Source organism: Otolemur garnettii, unplaced genomic scaffold (assembly GCF_000181295.1).
Source record: "Otolemur garnettii isolate 467f Iridium unplaced genomic scaffold, OtoGar3 scaffold00004, whole genome shotgun sequence".
NCBI classification, from domain to species: Eukaryota; Metazoa; Chordata; class Mammalia; order Primates; family Galagidae; genus Otolemur; species Otolemur garnettii.
Window position 1 is genome coordinate 34011200 of NW_003852399.1, and position 15434 is coordinate 34026633.

The 15434-nt window shown below is 35.5% G+C and overlaps 1 protein-coding gene across 1 annotated transcript in view; it reads left to right on the forward strand.

Moving 5' to 3' along the window:
* RUNX1T1 (RUNX1 translocation partner 1) overlaps nucleotides 1-15434 on the forward strand; it is a 129634-nt gene that overhangs the window by 97963 nt on the left and 16237 nt on the right. Inside the window, 3 exon segments of the mRNA XM_023517563.1 lie at nucleotides 1854-1939; nucleotides 2505-2706; nucleotides 11872-11940. Of these exon segments, the coding sequence (XP_023373331.1) occupies nucleotides 1854-1939; nucleotides 2505-2706; nucleotides 11872-11940 (357 nt within the window).

Sequence of the window (15434 nt, forward strand, 5' to 3'; positions counted from 1 at the left end):
ATTACTTTTCGCCAATGTCTTTTCTAACATGCAAATCAGTAAAAGATATTTTGCATTTTTACTTTTTTACCAATAGGTGGCATTGATAATTTTAACTTTTAAAAACGTATCTCAGAATGTGTTCCAATTGGACAGGAAAATGGTGCAAAGTGTTTGTTTTGTGGGGATTTTTTTCCTTCCTTCTTCCTTTCTTCTTTTTTTTTTTCCTGTTTTTGTTTTTTTGAGATAGCAACTTTGTCACCCTGGCTAGAGTAGAGTGGTGCAGTCACTTCATTGCAGCTTCAAACATGTGAGGTAAGGCCATCCTCCTGCCTTGGCCTCCCAAATAGGATTACAGGTGCACACCACTGTGTTTGGCTATTTTTTTAGTTTTTCTTAAACTCCTGGACGGATGCAACCCTCCCACTTTAGGCTTCCTAGGTGCTGGGACCACAGGCGTGAGCCACTGTACCCAGTCTCAAAGTGTTTTACATTTAACTTTTTACTTAGCCTGAGAAAGAGCTGTCATAAATTTGTTTCCTTCCATCGGCTATACATGAAATCATACTTCCTGGTTGGGTGAAGTGAGTCATGTGACCCATTACCTTTTCTCTAAATTAGCTAAAAGAAGAAATTTTTATTTCTCACATGTGTAGAAGGGAGCAAACCTGCTGGGCAGCCTCCCCATCAGAGCGGGAAGCAGAACCCTGGCCGGAAGCCAGGCATACATGCTTCCAAAAAGGACTTCTGACCACTCAATCCCACTCCTGGTGGAATGCGGTGCCTTATAACTCTTACCATCATTCAGTTCTTACATAAGGCCCATAGAGAAGGGGCCCAGGTGTTTAGAAACCACACCAGACTCAATTTCCTTTTTAGAGTAAACTTAGGAGAATTGGCAATCAAAAAGGATAGTTTTGATTACTTAAAATGGAAAATATTGAAAATGTTGCCATAGCCCAATGCCTTTCCTTTACAGTAGAATGTAAAGTGATTCTGTAAGAGAAACAACACATTTCCAGGTCTCTCTGATCAGAACCTTCCCTCCTGTCTTTTTAGTGAGACACGTATACTTTATATTTTCACGAGCCTTCCAGCTAGTCACTTTCAGTGGTGTTGATGCTCACTTGTAAACATTGTCATGCGACTTTATCACAGTAATATCTGAACTGTGATGCTACAGAGCATTAATACTTACAGATTTCACATAAGGCTTAGATTTATGATATATGCCAATTTATTTCTGCTATGTTTATTTTTTTACTAAAGGATGCCCAGTTTTAAATGTTTTATTATTTATTTTTGATGAATGAATAGATGTAGCCTTAAACAAGCCCTCTCTTTATGGTTTGATTTTTATCATGGAAGTACATGTGTTAGGATTGCGTTCATTTATACAATGCTAAAATGTGAAAAAAAAAATTAGCATGCTTGTTTTGGAAACACCTATCCAGGCTCATGGAAAACAACTTATGCTGTCTTTATTTTAATGCAGGACAGCTATATTTTGACTACCTCATGTCTACTTGTGGTCTCTTGTATTTATTAAGTGTTAGAATATATTTTTACTAAGATATGTTATATGAGTAACTACTTCTGAACTTAATGTTATTTAATGCTGCATCTTCTATGTGCTATGAAGGATTCTGACCGGATGATTTCTAAAATTCTTTCTAGCTCTAACATTTTATCATTTTATGAAGAACCCATTAAGCAATCTGAATCTAAGTATTAATCCTGTGTCCATTCAAAATCAAATACATATATTTTCACATCGTTGAGTTTCCCACATGGTAGTTGGCGTGTGCCTGTGTGCATATGGCTTGTGTACTGAATGCTTTAAGGTGACTGAGCTACCTTCTCTACATTTGCAGGGTTGCATGGCACACGTCAAGAAGAAATGATTGATCACAGACTAACAGACAGAGAATGGGCAGAAGAATGGAAACATCTTGACCATGTAAGACGTCAGTAATCCCTTAGGTTAAAAAATGTTTTGAAAACAACCAGAGTGAGGTTATGTGATAAAATAAAAGCTTCCTGATGCTTTGAAAGTATTGGGACTCCTACTCTCCTTGAAAAGAGTAGTAAGTGAGAATGTGTGGAGTAGAATGGAGGATTTGATTTCTGAATTGAGATGAAAGTCACTTAAGAGAAATGTTTAGATCTTGGAAAGGAATTTTCAAAGCCAGATTAGTGACTACTGTTTTACTCTGTAAAGGTCATTTAGTTTATCAAATAATGGGATTGGTATTTGCAGAGGTAGATTTACTGGCTATAATGCCTTCAGGTGAAATCTCTCTGTCACGACTCATGTTCATACATCCTACTTTTCTTCCTATTCCCATTGAACTTTCTCATCTGATGGGTCCGAATTTCAAATCCAGCCATTGAAAATATCAGACTGAAGCCTTCACGAATATAATTGCATCCTTCTTTGCCTTGAAATAGTTTCACCCTTCACCAAAGTCTTTACTTTGTGATGATTTGTATGATTTTTCCCTCTCATCCTGTTTCTTATGTAGCTGTTAAACTGCATAATGGACATGGTAGAAAAAACAAGGCGATCTCTCACCGTACTAAGGCGATGTCAGGAAGCCGACCGGGAGGAACTGAATTACTGGATCCGGCGGTACAGTGACGCCGAGGACTTAAAAAAAGGCGGCAGCAGTAGCAGCAGCCACTCCAGGCAGCAGAGTCCTGTCAACCCAGACCCAGTTGCATTAGGTACCTTTTTTTGTTCAGATAAGCATCTCGAACAGATGTATTTTTATGCTATTGATGTTGACTTTATTTTTAACTTGTCTTTTATAAAAATAAAGGATGTGTAGGGTAAACCATTTACATACCTTCATCATGTCTTATCTGTTTATCAGGAAAGTGGGCAGATTGGCACACAAAGAGATGGTCACAAAACCTAAATTCCTTTTCTAGGTGAATGTTTTGAATTTAATGACGAGTTTCAAAGCTGAACTAGAATTTTGTGTGTATAACCAAAATGTATGCTCCTCCACTGGACAACTGTTGGGACTCTGCATACTGCAAAAACACAATCTCAAAGAATGGACTTAGGACTTGGGCACCTCTAACCAGGTCACTAATGGATTCTTCCACTGCACACAAGGATGCATGTTTTATAATTACTAATTCAAGAAACAGTCTCTCTGGCAATCTTATTTGGTAGCTGTAGCTTACATTTGCAAAAGGCACTTTTCCTGAAAACTCCTCAAGGAAGACAAACCTGAAAGCAATATCATTTTCCTGCTGCTCCTTAAAAATTAATGGTAACATCGTAGCTCCTTCCTATGATTTAATCTCAACTTAAATTGATTAATCATGATTTTATTCCAGTCATATAGCAGGACTGTTAATATAGCCTTCAAAATTGAATGATAGTAGGTACCTATATTTAGTAGTGATATTTGGGAATTGTTGAGGTGATAAATAGAATATAATTTCAAAGATGTTGAAGGAAATCTTTAACATGAAAGAATTGTTGTGTGGCCCGTGAACTTTTACTAAACTTAGTGAAGATGGGTCTGTGTTGATCTCAGTTCCCTCAAATTCTCTTAAGGGTTTAACGCTATACTTTTTAGCTAAATCAAATTAGAGTACAATGCATGCTACAAACAAAACTAATTATACACGTGCAAATTATGGTCATGACTTTGGCTTCCTTAGCACCATGGTTGATTACCAAAAATTTTTAACTTGAAGTATCTTATCTGACTATTGATCACATTATCTTTTTTATTAAAATTATTCCTAGCCAAGGCAGTTTCCTTTGCAGTTAGGTTGTGGATTCCTGCTAATCCCTGAATGCTAAATGCTTATTATCATAATTCGTATCAAATAAAGGAAGATTCCAAGCCACTTAATTTACCCAGCAGGCATTATTCTAAAGCATATTTCAAAGACAAATATATATTTGTCAGCTTGCATTAAGACAAGCAATGAAAACAGAATTAAGTTTGATTTGAACCCATACTTGTCTAAACAAAACTATTTAGAGCAGAGTAGAATACACATCATGTTTTTTGATTTCCTTACTGTGAACAAAAAATTAATCATGAGAGATTTGCTTAGGACAAGTAAAAGGGATATTTGTAACCATCCAGTGCAGGCAAAACCCAAAAGCCTTTATTTATGTAAGTAAAACTTTGAGAGTAAAAATAGCCAGTTTGGGTTGCTCTATTGAACACTTTCATTGAGTCAGAACTTGCTCATGGAGTGTCTACTCTGTGCCGGGCACTGTAATGAAGGAAAAAGATTCTTCATTCCTTCTTTTGAGGACCTTTGGGTCTAGAGGAAGAGATAGTCGAGGAAAAAGCTGGTTTGATGGGCACAGGTAGCCACCTCGATTCAATCCCTTGAACTGGTGGGATTGCTATTATCTGCCACCAATTGTACAAGAAATATTTCAGAAATTGATCAGACTTCATACCATAAGTAATTTACTGTCAGCACATAGAACATGGGCCATTTAGAATATAGTCACCTCTATGAACACAGATTCTAGTGATGCCAGTGTGCATTGTGTTCTCTGGGAAAAGAGGTTCAGTTTCCCTATTATGTAACCAAAAGAAGAAACTTGGTTTTTAAAAGCTCCTGCTTAGAATGTACAAATTAAACTACTATTAGTGATGTGCAGTGAATTTATATTTTTGGTAAACCTGAGATGTTCCTTTGGTTTTAAGCTTTTGCAGGTTGTATTATTCAAAGGCTAAAAATACTGCTTTCTTTAGATTCTTTTGAAACATCATTTTATTATGGAGATGGAACCCTGGATTGCCTATGAAGAAACTATCGCACATTTACAGAGAACCTGTTGAGAGCCCTGAAATGTACCAGTTTTAGCACTGAGCATTCTTTTTCACTAATTCTTACTAATTGATTTTTGTAGCCTTTGGGTTCTGTTTTCTGGAACTGAGCTATGGTTGTAAATGAAAGGACATGGACCATAATCATTTACGTTAAGTGCTAAGTCTTTCTTCTAGGATTTAGAGTTGAATGGATTGACGTGTGTAAAGAAAGGACTGAAGATAATTAGTTGATAAATCTATTTTCTGTTGTTGGAAAATGTTTAATGGGGTGCGTGTGTACGGATAAAGTTACAAATATGTCTATATATTTATATACGTGTAGATCTCCATATCCTATGCTTATGTTATAGCTATTTCTTTTAGCCTAATTCTCTTAATACTTAAACTACTGTCTGGTATCCAGTGAGACCTTCTGAATATATTATATATCTTTGGCTTAAAATATTGCCTAACTTACAACCTAGCTTGGAAAAGTTTAGTCATACACACATTCTTAGCATTTTAAAAATGTATTTGGGTACTGCAAAGAGGAGACTGTATCTTTCATACTGATGTGTTGTATTTGTTAAACTCAGTCCCATCCTCAGTTTTGAAATATATTCATAGTATGAAGTCAGTATGGGGGACTAAGAAAATAACATGATTAATCTAGTACTAATTGAATTATAGAAGTTTTCCACAAATAATTGAAGACTCTAGTTTGAAAAGCCTCTGAAACAATTTTAAACATGGAGTATACGCTGAAATCATAATATTTCTATTCTTTATTTAGTTTAGAAAATCTAGATTTTTCATAATGTAGATTTTTCCTGGAAATAATAGGTATATATTATTTTTATTGTTATCACCCATTTGCTTTCCATTTTCTATGGAGAGCACAACTCTTAACAAAATTAGAAAGCTGATTCTTAAATTACTGTTTTCCAAGTATGACTTATTTATACATTTTAGTTTTGTTATGTATCAGAATTAAATTTGATTTGAACCCATATCTGTCTAAACAAAACTATTTAGAGCAGAATTGAATACACAGCTTACTTCTGATTTCCTTATTGTGAACAGAAATTATCGTGAGGGTTAATGTGATCAGAATTAACAGATGTGATCACTGAGGTAGAATTGCTTTTATTTCTACAGATAGATCATGGCTGGTTAGCATTTTACATGTTACTTTTAAGTGTTGACCTCGGTCTCTGTTCTTTCCTCTCCCTTTTCCTCTCAGTATATTTGTATCACTCTCTTGGTTCCTGACATTTTATTTTTTTTAATTAATTTTTTTTAACTGGGTCTTAAACTATTTGAAAACCTTTCTCTACAGTCCATCTTGTATGTTCTCTCTTGTTTTCGAGAATCTTCCCCATCATTTGAAAAGGCTAAAGAAAGTATCTAATGGTGGGTTCACCACTAATCTTAGACACTGAAACATGAATTTCTGCAACACAAATGTGTGTTTTCCTGTGACTTTTTTTAAATGTATGAATCCTGTGTTGGCAGGGTAGTAAACTGAGAAAACATTTTCATGTATGTTTTGGTAAGGGGTTAGCTTTTATCAGATAGAAATATCAGAAAGACATATGTTTTAAGTGGAATGAAAAATAAACTTCAGGTTCATCAAAGCTTAGTAATTTAGGAGTTTGTTGAATTAATACCAGCCCATATCCCAGGTAGATTGATGGAGCAATTAATATTGTATGTGTGTACGTATTTGTTGAGGTTTCTTTGCTTGTTTTTAAGAGACAGGGCACTTCTACATAGCCCAGGCTGGTCTCAAACTCCCAGGCACAAGGGGTCATCTCACCTCAGCCTTCCAAGTAGCTGGGATTACAGGCTTATTATTCCTTCCCACCCAGCTTGGAAACAGAACTTTTAAGTTCATCTAGCTGGCATGTGATTAAATTATAAAATTTCTCATTGCTATCTAACTCCTCAGGAAATCTAGGCAGGTTTAAAGCAAAGACTCTGAGCAGACTATCTGGATTGAATTCCCAACCTTTGCCCCTCAGTTTTCTCGTGTGTAAGATGGGGATGGTAATAATACATATTATAGGCATTTCTGGATTGAATCAGTTAACAGGTATAAAGCATAGGGGATACTCCCTAACATATACTGGATGTGATAGAAGTATTAGCTATATGTGGTCTCCAAATGAACTTTAAAGAATAGTGGTAAGTGAAATGAGTAGAGGTTTTTGCTTCGTATCAAGATTGTGAAATTATAGTGGATTCCAGATTTTTTTTTTAATTTTTTAAGAGTTAGGTCTTATTATGGCCCAGCTGGTCTTAAACTTCTGACCTCAGGCGATCCTTCTGCCCCAGCTTCCAAAGTTGCTGGGATTACAGACATAAGCCATGGAACCTGGATATAGTAAATTCTTAGGTATTTTTTCATCTAGAAAGTATTTTTAAGCAGTCATGTTTAAGTCGCTACTTAATAGGTAGAGAGATTAGTAAAGAATTTTGTCTTAAATACAGTAAATCTTTAATACCTTTGGGATCCCAATTCATTATACAAGACTGTAGAAAAATAGTTTTCTTCTAACCAAAGAAATATTATTCAGCTTCTATACTATCGGAATATAAAAACTATAAGCAAGCTATTCATTTTATCTGCATGTAAATATATGGAATTTTGTATCTTTTTATTGATTCCTTTAAACTGCATCATGAAATTCATGAAATGATGAAATCCACAACCCATTCAGCTGACTTCATAATGCAAATGCCTACTGCACTTAAAAAGGATGTGACTATTAGTTAAATATGCCCATCTTTAACACCAATAAGAGATGGTTACTTTCTGGAGCATTAGGCTTATTTATTGTTAAAGTTGGAAATCCTAAAGCAGTTGCTAGCTTTTAGGTTGGATTTGGGCTTTTGAAACCTAGTGTTGAGATTTCTGAATTTATTATTCTTAAAAACAAAAATAAGTGGTATTTTTGAAGAGGGAATATTTAAGCTTTCCTTTCTTTTGATGTTTCTGTAATCGTATCACGATGACAGGCTCATTCTGCCCACTACAGGATGAAGGCCATACCTAGGTGCAGCCCAGCTCTGAGCATCACTGGCCTGGGCCAGATGAGGTCACACTGGTTCTCCAAAGGCTATCAGCTCCTTCCTTCATGTACATTGATGGTGACCCTTGTGGGTGTTAGTGTCCAGTGGTCTCCATTCTGTTGTAAGTGTGGTGCACCTTGCGTCTTGTTATTACGTCATAGATTGCTCTGTGTGTTCTTTACATTTCTTTATTTTTTTTTAATTTTTTTTGTTCTTTACATTTCTTACACCATTTTTCTCCCACTCTTACTTCGTCTCTTCTCTTTATACATATGGATTATCTTCAGGAAGCTTCCCTCTTTCTCTTCTTTCCAAGCAATTTCTATCCCAAAGCAATCAAAACTTGATTTAGAAGGACTCTATAATTTTCACCTTTCGGTAGTTATATATTTGTACATGTTTTTTTTTTTTTTGAGACAGAGTCTCACTATGTCACTCTCGGTAGGGCCCCATGGTGTCACAGCTCCTGAAACTCTTGGACTTAAGCGATTTTCTTGCCTAAACCTTCCAAGTAGCTGGGACTATAGGCACCTGCCATAATGCCTATTTTTTTGTTGTTATTGTTGTCGTTGTTTAGCAGGCCCGGGCCGGGTTCGAACCCACCAGCCCCAAGGCACATGGTCGGCACCCTAACCACTGAACTACAGGCACTGAGCTTATGTTTCACATTTACAACCATCTCATATAGGCTCTTCCTTGTTTCTGTCACTGTATTTTAGCAACTGATTTTTCTAGCAACTGTTATTTTATAGGTGCTTAAAAGTTTATGGTTAAGAATTAGCTTCTTTAGAATCTAAGCATTAGAATCTGAAGGTGCTTTGTATAGGTTTGTCTAGATTGAGCCAATATTCTAAAATAACAGTCTCGAGAGAGGAATTGTTCCTTGTTCTAATTTTGATCAATTTCAGAATTTTTTCATTTTTTAAGCTCAGGTTTCCCTATATAGATTCTGATACTGCTGCGGCTTAACCAGAAGAGGAGACATTAAATATATTAGTCAATTTGTTTTCTGTACTTAGAGAAATGGTTTAATTCTGGGTATCAAGTAGATTTCTGAAGAGCACTTTTCTTTCTGTTGGTAAACGCTAAATATTTAGCAAAGGCACAGTGACTTAGAACTGGAGAGGCTAGTGTGAACTATGTACATATAATTCTTTGCCTTTAGATTCTGCTATTTTGAAAGAAACAGTTCTTTCAGAAAGTAGGTTAGGATTAGGAAAATTGTTTTGCATGACTGGCTTTCATATTTCTAATTGGTTTCTAGGTCAGGTGGAGTTTGGGTCTATGGGGGTATGTCAGGGTGTCTCTGGGGAATTTAGGGAGCTGTAGCCATGATGAAACATTGCACAACTTCCCACTGTGGTGTATGTACCCTCAGAATGTGTGTGTGTGTGCGCATATGTGTGAGATGGTTAATTCTGCCTATTAAGCTGAATGGGCCACAGGGTACCCAGATTAAACATTGTTTTTAGAAGTATCCATGAATGAGTTTCAGATACAGCAGGTGGAAGGGAGAAGGTCAGCTGAGTCCTATACATTAACATGTGGGTGAATTTGGAGAATATAAACATTGAGTGAAGTTTAAACAAAATTTATGCAAGTGTCATCTTAAGAAATTTGAGGACTTTGCCACCAAGGACTAAGGCAGTGTATTGTTATCTATGGAATATGATAATTTCTATTCCCACATGATGTATATTCTGGGCATTAAAATGTTGAGTCTAGAAGTAATTTCCATTTCCAAGTGATATATATCATGGGAGTTAAAAAAAATTATTTGGTGTATATGGCTTAATCCAAACTTCTTCAATGGTTTTGCTTTCTTTTAAAGTTTTGTGCTATTTGAATTTTAGTGCTGAGAGTCCAAGGGAACTTTAAAGTGCTCTTTTCATCTTATTTATAAGGATAAGTATATGCCATTCTCACTAGGTAACTTACCAGCTATTTATAGCCATGATATTAATAGTGATTGGATTAGTGAGTAGCATCTAATGAGAGTTTAGGATGTACCACACCAAACATATATTAGGAAGTGTACTTGCTTCAATCCTCAGAGCAGTGCTCTCAAATTCTAGTCATCTTTTTCTCACTTTACAGCTGAGGTAGCTGAGTCTTAAAGAAACTAACATGCCCAGAATCCCATGGGCAATAGATGGAAGAGCTACGATTCAGCTCCACTGGGCTCTAGAATTTACTTACTTCCACCTACACTGCCTGGGGCTGGCAGTTAGGATCTTTCATTCATGAACTTTGAATAACTTAAGATCACCTTCCCTCTTCTTTATAATAATGATTGCCCATTTATCAAAAAATAATTTTTATAAACTAGAGATCTCTTCTTAAGCCAAAAAATGAAAACTATTTTTCTCCTGCTCCTTGGGAGAAGTCAGGTTTTTTCCTGTCTTTAGACATTACAGATTCATTCTTATCATTCTTATCCAATAAATTGTGCTTAAGTCAAAGACTTTTAAAAATTGTCTTTAGAAGTTGTCATACGTAAATATCTCTGTGTGAACTTGACTGCACTTTATTTCTTCTGGAAATAGTTGTAGTAAGATGGATGATAATCTTGACAAATCTAACTAGCTATATCACATTTGTATTATCTATGCACCAGACAGTTCTAGCTAGCTTTCTTTGTTGTGAGAATGAAAGTTAACTCAGTAAAGGCGTTTCCTTTTCCTTTTTTATTTTATAGAAATGAAAGTGCACATGAGAATGCGTGTGTGTTTCTAGGCCATCCAATAGTCCATGAGGTTATCATATCAACTTTTAAAAATAAACTTCTTAATTGGAGTAATTTTAGACTTAAAAAAAATACCGTGCAATGATAGTTACAGAGAGTTTCCATCTATCCTTTGCTGAACTGTAAAAAATCTTGCTAATTAGCAATAGTCAGGAAAATCTAGTCCCACATGTATTTAAAGCATTCAAACAATGACATAAACTGAGATAACTTGACCATGCCTCTCTTTATTTTCAATATTCTATAGCTCCATAAGATATATGAGATGGGACTGAATTTCTTTTAATCTTCAGAATGAAGTATTGTTTTAAAAAATTAGCCAACAACTTGACATTTCTTTTACATATGGAGAAATTTTCAGTTTTAATCAAAATTTATCATGGATTGAATGATCATTATGTTTTATAAAAGTTAAACTGGGTTTTTCTTCCTTCCTAAAAACTTGTAAATATGTAGGCTTCCAGTGAAAATCCAATATGGAAGACACACAGTGCGTATTTTAGCCATAGAAGACTGCATGTACTTTGTTTATGGAGTACTTCATGCCTTTTCCATGAAAAGGAAAGTATTATTTTGGAAGTTGGCATTCCTGTCTCAGTATTAGTAATAGTTGCTTTCTCAAACTTTTACAATTAGGCAAGCCTAACAAGCACAGCCTTTAATTTAAAGTGGAACTTCATTTTCTTTCCTGGAAAGCACATACTAATCGTATTTGGTGAACTGAAGGCCTGTGAATCTGTTCTAATGAGTCTTTCTTCCACCCGTGTCAAATCCATGTGATCTAATGTGTGTGAAAAATGTTAATGTTCAGTGAGATTTTAAGAAAGTAATTAAGTATAAGAACTGGTTAGCCATAGAGTAGGGTTCACTATTTATTAAGGTGGCAGAATCAGAGCTTTGTGGAAATTTTGTTACCCAAACATTTGATTTTTAAACTATGAATTTGACTCTTAAAAAAGAAAACTACCAAATGTAGTTTATTTTCCTCAACTAAATAAAAGATCCCCGTCGTGAGTGCTGGGAGCAGTATTCCCAACCATCATATGGCATAAAGAAATAAAGCTGCTTTGGCTTTGAGCATACAAGACATTTAGACTAATGACCTTTTGTTTTTCCCTGGGCTCTAATATCTGGCCGTATTTTTGTGTATTTTCTAGAACTGCATTTTTGTAGAATAGCCGGGAGAATGGGCACTGCTCAGTTCCACCGTGTGACATAGCTGTGCTTACAGTGCTCCTCCCTCTCCAACCCCTTCTCATCTTTTCCTAGATGCGCATCGGGAATTCCTTCACAGGCCTGCGTCTGGATACGTGCCAGAGGAGATCTGGAAGAAAGCTGGTAAGAATTGTTTAAAAACACGAGTTTCGTGTTCTGGCAGCTGTGTGCAGTTGTTAATGCAGTGATGTGAAGAATGACAAGAAGGGCCTTTACTGCTAACAACAACAACGGCAAAAACAAAACAAAACAAGACAAAAAAACCCACAAAACAAAACAAAACAAAAAACCTGATTAATATTCTCAAACCAAGCCTGATTAGAACACAAAATGGTTTTTATTTTAGTAGCATCTGCTAGTGCCATTATAATTGAGAGGCTGGCGATACTTCCATTATATAAACCCTGTTTTTGTTCCAGGGGCTATAATGGTTTCAGGCTGAAACTTGGCATAGGTGGTCTTAACTTGCATGCTTTTTTTTTTCTTTGATGAAAAAATATCCAGTAGTTTAGAAATTAAATTACTTACTTTACATACAACATTTTCCTTTGCATTCTTAAAAAATCAGAACTAGTTGCCTATTTAAGGTACTCAAATTATTTTTTGGTCACAGTCAACTTTTAAAGTTACTCTTCTGTGCCAGTTAATGTTCTGTGATTACTTTCTAAAGTAATAACGCATAAATCTGTTTTAAGAGTTAGAGGTGACATTAAAAATATACTGTGTCTTTGAGCTGCTGTACTACAACTGTTAAAATAGTTTGTGCATCTGAGTTGGGAAACTGGGAAAATTTGCTTCTGCAAACAGTCCAATGGGTGTAGTAAGGCTGGCAACACTAATCAGATAACTGAGGGAAAGGGTATTTGTTGTTTTTATTCTACAACAGAATTTTCTTTGGGTTTTGATTTGATTCAGCTGTGTTTGTAGTTATGTGTAACTTGCATACTCCCTGGTCACTTTTATCTCATCCAAGTATTGTTATAGATTTTCAAAGAAATACCTGTTTTTGTAAGAGTAATAGTAAAATCTGATGGTATTGTAGGCTTTGTAGCTCTTGCATGTCTACTATGCAAATTAGACAGGGCCGTTGTGCTTAGAGCACTGGTTCTCAACCTGTGGGTCATGACCCATAGGAAGTGTATTAAAGGGCCATGGCACTAGGAAGGTTGAGAACCACTAGTTTAGAGATTAAACTCTGTTGCTCACCTTCATAGTTTTACCAGATTAATGGTAATAGTCATATGATATTCTCAAGCTGTTAAAAATATGTTGGTATCACCTACCTGAAAATGGGTTGATACTTCTTTCTTCTGATCATTTTTCTCTTCCATTTTTAAACTGCAACTTATTCCAGCAAGAAGTACAAAGAATTGTCATTTTGGACAGCAGAGGGTGACTTTTTATGTTGAAGGAAGAGAGTCTTTTCTCTGCATGTCTTTACTTATATGTATTTAGATTAAAATTTTGATAGTTCATAAAGAAAAATTGTGGGTAAGGTCTTGTGTAATCCAAATTCCTCCTGTGCTATTATCTGCTCCATTCTTTGTTTGACTGCTATTAAGTGAGAACAGATTTTTCTGAATATACCACCTTCGTTGGAAAGTCAACTTGAATAGCTACGCACAAAGGAAGTCTTACCATAAGTGGTAAGCAATTGGAAGCAGATTCGAAACTACCATGCATTTTCCACTTAATCAGTTTTTTTTTCCTACTTGACATGTTGTAATCTACTGAATCTACCCTTATTTTCTTCACTTGTCTGTTTTGAGAGTTTCCAAACCTACATTCTGATTGTACATTAGGTGTTGGGGACATAGGAGAATCGAGAGAGAACCATGCTTGTTTTCTGTTGTGTGCTGTACCCTCTAAGAATGGTTAAACCTTACCAAGGAAATGTTTGGATTTTGCTGTTGTTTCTATCAACTATATGAGGACTTCAGTATAAGTGCGACTTAGTCGTGGAGCTGATTAAATTTGCATTCTTCTCATAGAAGTATTCCTGACCTGCTGCATATGAACAGTTTAGGCATAGTTTTCTGTGGATTGATGCTAAATTTTAAGGGACATATTAAATCCTTACAGTATGAATGGCAGCTTCATCTGGAAATCGCCAAATAACTGTTTATAGTATTTATCTTCATAGACTTCTTAAAAGGCATTTCTAGTGTTCCCAGTGTCAAGGCATCTGGCACAATGAAAACACCAAGGGCACAAGGTGACAAACACACTGAGCTTCTTACCATTTGAAGGCTTTTCCCTGGGATTCTAAACTTGGCTATGGGAAAGGTTTTTTTGTTTGAAAAGAACCTATAAAGTGTTTCTTTGCAATAAAAGTATTATATAATTACAGCAGGAGATAAGTAAAGGTTAAAGCATTGAAATTTACAAAAGGAGCAGAACTCTCAAAATTTGATGAGGTATAACCAATGCATCCTTTATCACAGAAAATTATAATAGCAAAAACTCCATCTGTATCTTATACTTGAAGGTACATAATACAGCTTTCTGTGCTATTTTATTTTAAAGTGATTTCATATGAGCAGAAAAGTTACAAAAAATTATACCTTTCACTCTTATTCTTCTATTTTGTTATTCTCGCTTAAGTATCTTTTCTCCTCTTTCTCTGATAAACGTATGTGTGTGAGTGTGCATATGTGTGTATGTATGTTTTCTAACATTTGAGAGTAGTTGCAGATGTGATATCCCTTTATCCTAAATATTTTAGTGTATATTTTCTATAAAGAATATTTTCTTACATAACCACAGTACAGTAACCAATCAAAATCAAGACATTGACATTGATGTAACTATTATTTCATCTGCAGACCTTATGCAAATTTTGCACATTTCCCCAATAATACAATATAATAGCAGAGCAAATACACATTTTTAAAGTTTAGGCCTTCTAACACATGTCCAAAGCCCATCAGTTTTTCCCTAAAAGTAGTATTTTTAAGAGCATAAGTAACAAACTCAAAAGTTACAAAGGGTCCTTGTAAAACTTGGAAGAAACCTAACGTAAAGATGGTTTTAAAATTGTAACTGAATGTTTTCTTCAGTATATTTCTTTTCACATGATCAGAGAATGTTTGCAGTTGGTAATAAATATTCAAGCACCTTGCAAATGTCCTACCAATTCTCTTTGCTGATCTGTATATGCCTGTGGGATTAGAATAGGAATGCATAATTTAAATATAAATTGCCTGATTTGCATATACAATTAGTCAAGCTACTGCTTTGATCATAAGCAAAAATTATTGTCCTGTATTACCACTTAGATAGAATTTTAATTCACCTTGAATATTCAAACGAAATTAGACCCTGGCTGTACAGTTAGAAGGGCAGGGACTTCCCTGGTGCCCCAAGTCATTTGTGACAGGCTAATGAAGGCATCTTTTCTCCTCCTGGTGAAGAAGGTGCTGTAAGCTCTGGCTGCAATACCCTGATTCTATCCAGATTTTAAATGAGTGTCTTAAAACAGCTAACACAGACCTAACATTTTTGTTAATATTTCCCGTCTGGATCTTTTTCTTATTATTTTGGTTTATAAAGCCCAGCAGACCGTAATTGCAAACTAAAATGATGGAGGCTACAAAAGCCAGGACAGTTAATTGCTG